The sequence below is a fragment of the Triturus cristatus genome, chromosome 8 (assembly GCF_964204655.1).
Source record: "Triturus cristatus chromosome 8, aTriCri1.1, whole genome shotgun sequence".
Taxonomy (NCBI): Eukaryota; Metazoa; Chordata; class Amphibia; order Caudata; family Salamandridae; genus Triturus; species Triturus cristatus.
Genome location: NC_140591.1, coordinates 1,233,672,499 through 1,233,683,985, shown reverse-complemented (window position 1 = coordinate 1,233,683,985; position 11,487 = coordinate 1,233,672,499). Strand labels below are relative to the sequence as shown.

General features: G+C 45.8%; 1 protein-coding gene across 1 annotated transcript; it reads right to left on the bottom strand.

Annotated features, from left to right (window-relative positions):
- Nucleotides 1-7,323: 7,323 nt before the first annotated feature.
- MID1IP1 (MID1 interacting protein 1) lies at nt 7,324-9,812 on the bottom strand. The gene has a single exon (XM_085622918.1). The coding sequence runs from the start codon at nt 9,161-9,163 to the stop codon at nt 8,654-8,656; it is 510 nt and encodes a 169-aa protein (XP_085479044.1). The 5' UTR covers nt 9,164-9,812; the 3' UTR covers nt 7,324-8,653.
- Between the last annotated feature and the right edge of the window lie 1,675 nt (nt 9,813-11,487).

Here is an 11,487-nt window from a genome sequence, read left to right as displayed (position 1 = left end):
GGCCTCCTTTTGTTCGAGTCTCTTGGCTGGGAGCCGGCAGGAGCCTCACACCTGATGCAAATGAAGCATAGGGGAAACAAAGGCTCAAAACTAGTTAGCAGTTCACACATACTTAAGCCAGGAAGATTTTCACTTTGTTCAGTCCCTGTTTAGGAGATATGCATGCACTGTGAGAATGTCAGATGTGTTGGTCTTTTCCAGTATTTACACAAAATAAATGGCAATTATACATAGCTTACTACCATTGGGAAGGCGTTGAAATAATTTAAGTACCACTATTTTTTCTCGTATAGCACTACTCATCCCAATGCAGGGTGTCGGAGCGCTTTGTATTAGACGTGCATATTACATTTACAATAAATATGTTTGTAAAAGAATGTATAGGATGTGTTACATGGTGTAGAAGTCACATATCTTTTATAGCTCACTGTGCTGGTCTTATATTTGCAGTGCGCTCCACCGTACACATGATAGACGTGCTAAATATATATGTGAGGGCTTAGGAGCTGATGCCACTTCTTGTGATAACCCACAAACAAGGAGGTAGGGGGAAGGCCAAATATTATTCAGCAAGTGCTAGGCTGATCACCGGGAGCACACACACTCTGTGAAAACTGCCCTCACCCACAACAAGTTGTGGCATGCTTCATCATCGGGCTGCTACAAACGCCTCTGCGCAAACCAACGCTAGAGGCGGAGCAATAGGGAGGGGTAAACAATACAACAGTGATACAAACAAACAAAAAAGGCAGGATCCTTTAGTGCAGAAATAATAAATGTTAAAACTGGCCCAGGGATATCTCAATATCAATTTTATTCCTGGATTCCCTAGTCAGATTAAAAAAGGCGTATATAAAGAGACAAATATACACCCAATGGATAGTGGTGGAGTGAGTTAATTTAGGTGCTCACCACCCCTCCATTCTGCATAGCGGTCAACATGTTTCTGCCGTTACAATATCAATTTTCCGGCATTCTTCAGGACAAGTCAGATCCCTATGCCTTTTTACAACCCCTCATACTACCCACAATCGTGGGTTTATACTCCACCTGTAAGTTTGGAGTCTAAGATGTCACTTACTCTTCCCAATAGGAACTGAAAAAGTAAAAAACATACCAATGACTTTCATTAACACAGAAAACACAGAGACAATCTTAAAAAATGTGTGCCCCCATACCAACTCTAGAAAATGCCAACCTCCCAATCGGTGTGACCAAAATTTAATGACATATATGGTGCAAAATCCACCTAAATCGATCAAATGGGCAAACATTGGCCCTCATAATGGTATCATGTTAAGCTCATATTTTGTGCTTAATATCCATTAATAATTATACTTCACACAAAAGAAAGGAAGAAACGTGCTGCAACAAGTGAGAAAAAACCATTCCAAAATGCCAATGTGCAGTTAAAAGGGATCCAGGTACTACTGGCCCTCTCATAATCAAGGATGTCCATATTGAATCACAGGAGGGCATATGATGTTCTACCTGTCCCGCTTCTTACCAGAGTTTATCAAGTAAATTGCTCGAACAGGCACTGGAGTAGAGAGCGACCCTCTGTAGTCACACACTGTAGGAGGAAGATCAAGCAAATGTACATAATCCTTCCATTCATATTAAACTATGCACAATACATGTGGTCATTTTTTTCGTAGTGTCCTGACAAGAAGTTGGTATCAAAAACTTTACCAATACATCGTATCAAGCTGGTATCAACGAAATGCTTAAACACACCCTAAGAATTTACAGGGCTCTGGGAACCATAGTTACTAGTGTTACCCAGCGTGTATATCTGCTCCGCTCCGCACCCTTATAGGCGAGCCGGGATTCCCCTTCTGCCAAATCCCTTGTAATGTAAGGTAACACTCCCGAGTGTTGCAATAGTATACTCGAGTGATAGTAGTCTAAAATGATACTGCCATTAGCCCCCGGTTGCGTCCCCCTTACTTCGTCAAGAGTGGTGCGCCTCTCACGTATTCCGTCTCTCCTGGTGCCGTGTAGTTCACCATCTTTTCCATGCCCTTCCCCTTTTCTCTTCCGTTCTCAAGTCACGTGATGCGAACGTGCGTGTGTCGTTGCTCGCATCACGTGACCCCAGTCGGAGGGCGTCTGCGAAACTAGACCGCTGAACGATCTATATTACCAAGGTTTCAGCGTCTTAACTCCGTGTTAAAATATCCCGTCCTGGATATTTATTTTCCGCAAGATGCGTACATCAGACCAAACTAAATATTTTAACGGGGAATTACACTTTAATCATTATTTGTTTACTCCCATCTACAACACATATTCTTGTGATGCCAGTTCCCTTAAAGTAGTGGCTTGTGATGCCACTTCCAGTGATGTCAATTCCTGTAATACCACACAACGTGAGGTCACTTGCAAACTGCCTAACTAGGTTAGTCCCCCACTTCTATTAGGACTTGTACCCTGGCTCCACTCCTTTCTGTTCCCTTCAACCCCTCAATTTGACTTTAACATATATTCAAATGATACCATATTGCTGACTGCTGCTTTTATCATTTCTCACAGTGTATTTATTGTTTACGGAAAACAGGTTTCTCCTCATCCATTTTAGGGATGGGCTAGAGGCAGCTGGAGCTGTCTTGCCAGCCTCATGTTTTCCCAAAAATTCATAATGAAAATACATACACTGGCTTTGGGCGCACTGACATCATTGCAGTAAAGTGCAAGTAAAATTAGCCAAAGGGCTTGTTTAACTTCCACTTAATCATTGCTCGGACATATCTCAGCCCCCGAGCACCAAATCTTTTATGTGGGGTATTGTTGGAAAGGGGAGAATCTCTGATTTCGAATGGTACCTCTTCCCAGTGGATCCATGCTTGGGGGTTGCCACAGAAGAGCAATCTCCAAGCAGGGACCATCCACTATGCACAAGGGACAGCGGGGAGCTGCCCTTTAAGCAAGGCCTATGCTTCCCCAACCCGCCATAGAAATTTCAGTCTTTCTGCCCCGGGGGAAGATGGAGGTAGTTACCCCACATCTGCCCCTTCAGTGGCAGAAAGAATAAAAGTCTACTCTCAAAAAAAATATAGAGGTGGGGGCTGCCCACGATGGGCATGGCCATGCCCACAGCCCAACATGGAGACAGTCTTTTTGCTCTCACTGGGGGCAGGTGAGGGTAGTTACCTTTGATCTGCAAGCCCACCAGGCACCAGGGTATAAAATCAAAATAAATTTAAGGTGGAGACTGCCCACTATGGGCATGGTCAACCCCCCCCCCCCACCAAAACTATGGTGACTGTCCTTCTTCCCCCTTGGGTGATTACTCCCAATCTGCCCAAAGGGGGCAGAAAGCCCACTATTCACCAGGAATTTAAATAAATATATATGAGATGCCCTGATGACCACCATGGGCATAGCCATAAGGGGTTAAGACCTGATTTGAGCTTAATAAAGACCAAAATAAATAATATGGCTGCAGCCTGAGCAGTGGAAGGCGTTATTTGAAATATACAAAAGTTATTTTAATTTGAACAAAAACTGTCAGATTATATTTTTTAAGTAAAATGTACCATACACCCCACCTAGATCCAGCAAATGTTAGAAGTAATTCATTATAGCATAATCACTCTACGGCACCTCCAGCTCAACCCACAAACCGGACAGGCGCTACCCTTCCTCTTGCTATTGTTGCATCATGGGCCTTCTTCAGAATTAACGTTTCGGGGGAAAAAATATATATATATATATATATTTGTCAAAAAGAACGCGAAAAAGACAGAAAATGCCATTTAAAAGCAGAAATCAAAGCTATACGTACTACCCAACAAAAACCTCAAATATGGCATTTTTATAGTTTGAAACAAGCCAAAAGGCAGTGGAGCTCTTTACATGGCCAAAGACAAGCTTATAGTCGGATAGTAATAGGAGAGGGGGCTGTGGACTGGGACTGCATTGTGATGCAATGTTTATTTAAGATGCAATTCTTCAGCTCTTGCCTAAACTCCAGAAGCACTGGGACAGTGCTAATGGGTACAGGCTGTTATTCAGCTCCTCTGTATATAGATGGAAAAAGGTGTCGTCTTTTTTCTTTTTTACACTTATTAGCCTGCAGTCACAGTGTCCTGGCTGCAGGTGTGCTGAGAAACTACAAGAAACTGTGAGCTTGTCTGCAAGATAAGTAAGGGTCATGATGACAAAGGTTGGGCTTGGCCAGCGCATGCGCTGCTCTGCGAGGCATGCTGTATTCGGGTATTGATTTAAGACCCACCCATATTTGTCATTGTCCTTAGTAAATGCTGGCTTCTGATGCATTAATAGGCATGTTAGTCCCGCCTTAGTATCTCCCATGAGGACTGGCCCTTTTACTTTTTGCACGGTTGCGCCTTCACTTTCCAAGCAGCCCAGGACAATGGAGACTGCTTGTTCGAATTGAAATAGGTCTCGCATTTACAAGAGTTTGAGCTATTTGCATGGTAAATGACAATGCGTTTTATTTATGTTAATTAACATAACAGATAAATAAAAGGCACTCATTTACAATGCCAATAGCTTAAACTCACAAATGCGAGACCTATTGCATTGCAAATGCTTGTTAAATGATGCAGCTGGTTTTGAAGGCAGTGTGGGCCAGCAATAGAGCCAATGGAGTTCCATAAGGGTAGGGGTGATATGTTCATAATTCTTCAAGCACCGGCCGAGATATGCCATGTGGAAACCCATAACGGGTGCCAGAGCCTGTGAGGCCATGGAGTGGCATTAGCACCATCCAGATGTGAGACGAGCAGCAGCTCAATTTGTTTCCGGGTCAAGCCTCTGAGAGACAAGCCTAGCCTTTTGATGAGCAGTTCTTTAATAGGGACTAGCTTGTAAAAAAAATAACCAAGTTTACCCTTTGGGCTCACCTTGCTGAAGGCCAGTTTAAAAGAATAATACTGGTCAGACGTATGACTTAGGACTGTAGAATAAAAGATGAAGACATCCTTTAAGTTACAGAAATGCATACACGATGCTCGTGGGTCTTAAGCGAGAGCTGGTGATATTACCGACTCCGTGACTGTCGTTTTATCCAATTTTCAGAAGGATGAAATGTCGAGTTATCCTACTGGTTAAACCCGTGGCGTGAAGGATACACGCCGATATCGGAGTATACATTTTCGTTCGAGTAGTGAAAGGAGATATATTTTTAAGAAACAGAAATAAGCGTGCTGGTGAACGATAAGTAGATCTATGTACTCAAATTACATATACTGACGACGAAGCAGTAAGAGCGGAAGTTGCCTTAAAAATACCTGTAGGTTAAAAAAAAAAAAAGTAAGAAACGGAGTGGCAGACCGAAGCTGGGAGAGGCGGCCAATCAAGTTTGGTAGCCCTTTGATGCACTGCTCAGTAATGCTGCAGCTCGAGTTCCGCCCGTCCCACGCGGCATGTAAAGCATTCTCCACTCTAGGCGCTAGCTTAATCAGCCCTTTTGTTCATTGGCAGCAATAGATCGCCTCGACTGTAATGGGAAGCGCTCCGGGGGCATTCTTCTGAGCTTCCTGCCAATTACCCCGCACCATCAGCCGGCCACCTTCCCCACAGGCTGGAACAAAACCAATCTAACAGCTGAGAGTGTGTTCTGCGTGACAAAAGGTTCATGACCTAACGTCGGCGGGAGGGCGGGGCGCCAGGCTCATGGGGGAGGGGTCTTTAAAACAAGACGTTCTCCCTCTCGGAGCCCGAGGCTTGCGGTTTCTCCTGCCCGGTCACATTTATGCCTGCATGGTTTCAAGTACCGCAGAAAGAGGTGGTGGGGTGTGGGATGGAACGTGTTTTACTGCCCGGACAGGGGTCCGTCCCCTTCCTTTAAGAACCCCCATTTGACTTCAACCCCTGTACACACACACACCACATTAAACGCTTTTATTTATTTTTTAGAACTAAGAAGTATTTAAAAACTACAATAGTACGTGTTAAAACCAGAGTAGAACTGGCCTATAGGCCAACCAGGTAGGGCCCGATTGGCTGGTCAGACATATCTGTGTGTTGGGGGGGGGGGGGCGTTTTTTTTTTTAGCAGTTGCGGGTCGGTTTTTGGGCGAGATGTGCCAGTTTCTTACCGATTTCACTGGTATTAACACTTTTTAAAGCTATCTCCTTCGCCAATGGTGGCCACTTTTCTGTTGATGCCAGAGGCCTATTTTGTGAGGTAGTCTGTCCCTGGTAATAAGCAACACCGGCCAACATTAGCATGTTATCGACGTTGGAAAGATAAAATTCTGAATAGCCCCACTGGGATTTAAACCTCAAACTAAGGGGGAAGAAAAGCCCAGTGGGTTGAGCACCTGCTGGGGAGGTCTGTATATAAAGCTGCGGGATACATGCATGTACTCCATCTGTAACTCTACTATGCAAAGCTGGTAACTGAGCGCTTTATACAATGCTTCTCCACTCAATTTCTACAGTTTCAACGATGAGACCGAATCCATGTAACTAAATGACTTGACTGCAGCATGCAAATGGTTAATTATTATTTTACCCATAACTATATGTCTAGCCAAGTAAGCCACTTTATACCTGCTCTGTTAACCACGGTCACTCACCTAACTGATAAACGTTCATTCTATTACCCATAGAATGATAAAAGTGAGCGAGCATTTCAATCAAGTCTCCGATATGCACACTGAGTAAAAACTTTCACACCCCCTGCTTCACTATTTTCTGGTTCTGGCATTTGAGACCTACCCATAAAAAGGTAATCTCTGCAACCGAATCATTGACCCACTGAGCTGATTTGCAAGGACGTATATCAACACAACACAACACATCGTCTTCGCAGCACACTTTTTTAATGCGGGAACCCGAGAACGGGAGATGTCGATATGTGCACAACAGGTGCATTAGCCGCATGAACATCCTTTCTAGGATTGTAATCTTCACCAGCCTGGCTACTCTCATACTTCGCAGACCAAAGACCCCAGCTTCCTTACCCTACACGGATTCTGAGCCTGCACTTCAGACAACATACACATTAACCAACTGAGCTGCATTACCATACACTTTATTGATGAGTCACGCTCAGGCCACTTGACACACCGAGCAGTTTACGGTAAGCTCCTTCTCGGCCATGATGCATTCATGCCACCGCTTAGTGCGTGCACTTGCTGAGTTGCAATCCGCTGCTTTTAGTTAACACATTCAGCTCTGCTCTTCTGAACAATACGTGTATTTCACTGTAATTCTTGCACAAGCTGGATTTATATGGAGTTAAATTTCACCAAGTTAAGACTGAGCCACTCTTATCATTGCATACTGGAGGAAAAATTTACCCAAAATTCATTTAATACATCCCATTTTCACAAAATATGCGTTACAGTGATGTTAAGAAAAAGTTTATTTAGCTTTTTAAAAAAAACATTTTCAAAATGTGCGTTTACAGACAGGGCCATCGTCATTTTTCCATGCCAAATACAGTAGGACTCTCAGATGGTCGCTGAAAGGGGGAATACATTCAAATATTTACTGAAAGATACATCAGTATGGTCATTGGCTTCAATACAGCCTCCCACGCCTCTGTCCACACCGCATTTACATTCTCGATGAGAAAACGTATCAGCACAACTTATATACAAAAGTTTGTTCCCCCCCCCCTTATCAAAAAAAGCTAGTACCGATTAAAAATACATCTCTGTGCGCCCTTCAGCCACAAAATAAAGCGCGGCTTCGGCATGCAAGGGGAGTGGGTGGCCAGAGCTCTGCGCCCATACAGTTTGTTACAAAACTAGTGCAAAAAAATAGAAAAGTGATGCAATATTCACTCGCATTGCGCTGCCACCACGCCCAAGCCAGCCCTGACTGCATGTAATATACTGTACCTCCCAGAACTCACAACTGGCGGCTCTGCGGAAGGCACGCCCCTACCCCATGGAACTTACAGTTTATAATGCCATTTTTGGTGCATGTTCTAGAGACCTCCCAATCTATGCGTATTAGGAGAAGCTTATTGCAGCAGACACAGGCTGGGTTGTATGTCCATCAAACTACACCGGTTAGAATACGATACATCGAGGCCAATTTGGCTTCAAATTTAGGGAGTCGAATCATGTGGACCACCAAGTATTTTTTTTTTAATCTAGCCAATTATTATCACGGGTGTGTGTGCGCTTCATTAAATTCACAGGAGTCACGGAGAAAGGTTACCTCGAGAAAGATGCGCGCGACTTGAGCCTGCAGCCGTTTAAAATGGATACATACGTCCAAATTGCCAACAATTACCATAAGACCAGTCTGTCCGCCTTAAGGAGGGACACTATTTGTACGTTTTCAGGGCTCCTTCCTGTAGTTGATATATCTTCACAGGTGGGGGGGTCAAAAGGTGAATGGATACCCGTTTAAATCTAGTTCAATCAGTGCCTCGAACATAATGCCAGTGGGAGTTCTGGTCATTTTTATGCATAAAACAGTCAACGGGAATACATTTCTGCAGGTCAGCACAACGAGTTACTAATGCCACCTTTCTTAAGAGCAGTGTCCCTTCTCCAATCACCATTTACTCTGCCATCCACCCCAACGGAAATACAAAGAAAAAAAAAAAAAAGAAAAAAAATCAGTACAAAACAGCATCGTCCCCAAAATATATATTTATAACAAAAAATAGACAGTTTGGGGCGGAGGGCAGGTTTCCAAGTCTTTGCTGGGGTGTGACCTCAGTGTGCCCAGCTGGCGAAGCCCCCGATCTCCTCCTTGTAGCGGTTGGTCAGGAGGTGCGCCTTGCGCGTGAGCTTGCCCAGCACGGAGTGCAGGCCGCAGAGGTGGTAGTGGAATTGCTGCTGGAGGTCCTCCTCCTCCTCCTCGGCCTCAGGCTGGTCCTCGGGCCGCCCGGCCTCCACCGCGGGGCCGTTGGTGGGGAGTTTGTCCTTTTTGTGGCGCTCCTCGCCCTGCAGCACGCCCCACTCGATGTCGTTGCGGATGGACTTGAGCAGCACGTAGTAGCTGTGCATGTCCCGGCGCGGGGCGGTGAAGTAGACGGCTGCCGTGTGGTGATGCTGCAGAGTGCCCTTGTCGTCGTCGTCCTCCTCCTCGCTGTCCAGGGGCACGTCCCGCAGCAGGCTGGGCACCATCACCGTCTGGTCCATGTTATTCACGGCGCCGATGAACCGGTTCATGGCGTTGAACAGGGAGTGCTTCTGGTTGTACGAGTCCGAAATTTGCATCATGTTTGCGGTGGGCGCTGTGCGGACTGAACTCAGCAACGGTGCAACCCGGTGTCAGGCTCTGCAGCGTGCCGGCGCTGCTCCTCGAAGCCTTTGTGTCTGGGGGTTGCAGTCAGAGATGCTTTCCAGGCTGCTGCTTTGCAGGGCTCTGCTTCTTCCGAGATAGCCAGCCGGCCCTTTTACCTGCTTCTATGGGTGAAGACAGCACGTCGGTCCTGTAGCCAATACAGTCGCCTCCCAGGATGCCTAGTTCGGTTGCTCCGTTGCCTGCCGGATGCCCTCGGGAGCTCTCGCGGGAAGATCAAGGCTGTACTGAATGAACAGCTAGCTTCTCAGGGCGCTCTCTGCGCGTTGCCGGGGTGCTGCACCTCCCCAGCAGCAGCAAGCCACAGTCATCCGGCGACTAAGGCTTTTCTCTGGGTTTCACCTTCACCGGCGTCCCGGAACAGGCAGTGTGTGCAGGCAGGATGGACGAGAGAGGTATCCCCGGATATAGCAACCAGGCCCTTTCGGAAGCAGCTCTATAGTGCACGACCGGCCGGCTCAACCTCTTTCAGTCAGGTGCAGTATATATATGCAGCATTCAGGAGACGGTATGACGGCCCCCTCCCTCTCAGCGCCAGCCCCTTGCTGCAGAGATGCAGGCTGCAATGACCGCGAGTAACACCGGCTGCCCCCGCTCGGCTCCGCCCCTCGCCTCAGCACGGCGGTCCAGTGAGCAGCGACGGCGGGGGAGGGGCCTGCGCCTCCGCCGCTCCTTACCTCATGCCCCTCCCCCACACAGGCCCATCACCAGGCAGGAAACAGCTTGCTGTGGAAATCCTGACTGCGAGGGAGGCAGCGCCTGCTGTCACCGCTGCTAAAAATGTGCCTGCGCGGCCCCATTATCTGCTATATAGGGCAGCTGAGCTACCGAGGCTAGTGCGAGCGACCATATATATCTCGGACTCGTTGTGCTATAAGGCAGCGCGGGAATACCTCACTAATGATGCGCCACTACACTACTATTGAAGTATGGCATTATGGCAATATGACCGTGTGCAATACTACATTTCAGACAGCATGGACTCTAACATAAAGTAAAACTCTATACACTATATTTATTTAACTTCAGGTGCTTCTATAACACTGTGTCAATCAAAATGCACTGCTTAACACATTGTGATAATGTCCACTGAAATATCTATTGTGTGACAGTTTCACTATCATATCACAGCATGCGGGACTGCTCGATAGTATGATGTGGACCAATGTCACAGTGTGACAGCATACACGGCTATACTACAGCGTGAGAGTGCACATTTGTGCAACTGAATGCACTTCGAAAGGTGTGATAACATGCACTGGAATAGAATCATGCAGCTGATTATTATCAAACCATATGAAGGATTGCTGTATTGCAGTGAGATAGTATGCATTACTAGGTTACGTTACTGCCGTGATAATGTATTAACACTCACTATTTTTAGCACATTTTCTGATGAATGTCAACCCAGCCCATGGTTGGAGGACTGGTTTAGTATGTGCAGAGCGTTGCAGCAGCACTCACTGTAAATGCTTGGTCAACAGGTAAGGCAAATGTTCACTGTTATAGTCCATATTGGTGGACTGATCCAAAAAAGGCAAACCACAGTCGGTTGCCCGTCTGGTTGACCGGTTTGGCAAATTCTGACCTACATAGCTTGCAGATGCAGCCCATGCTCAGTGAATCGTCCTCATGTAATGTAACTGGTGCTATGTAAAGGGCTCTGATACCTGATTGGATTCGGGTCAAGTTCGAGCTATATAAAACTGCAAAAAACAAAAAAAAACTAAACTTTCTTAATAAACCAACAGATGTTTACTGAACACCCCTCCCCCCCCCCCCCCCAAAAAAAACCGTAAGGTAAGTTTGATGAAGGTATGGGTTCTTCACCAACCTATTCCTGTGTTCCCGTCTGGCAAGGATTATATTATCATGACATCACAAGAGGCCTAGTTCATGGCATCACTGACTAGAGGACTGGTTTAGAAAACACGTCACTACTGCTTGGGGCTAATGTCTGTGACCGGGAGACAGGTTTGAATGCCAACATAGACTCTTCTTGGAATGCTCCATGAACCGGTGACATCACTTCACATGGTTTTTGCACCGCATATATTTATACATAGGTGTATAATCTATTATAAAGTAGGATATACAGCGCTATATAGATTTTTGTCTGTTGGAAGTGTTTCCCTTATATTGAGTGTTATTAATCTTCTTACACAAAAACACAGTTGCAAGGCTAGCTTCTGTAACATGCAACTGGAACATACATGTCCAGAATAAAATACCCAAATAGATT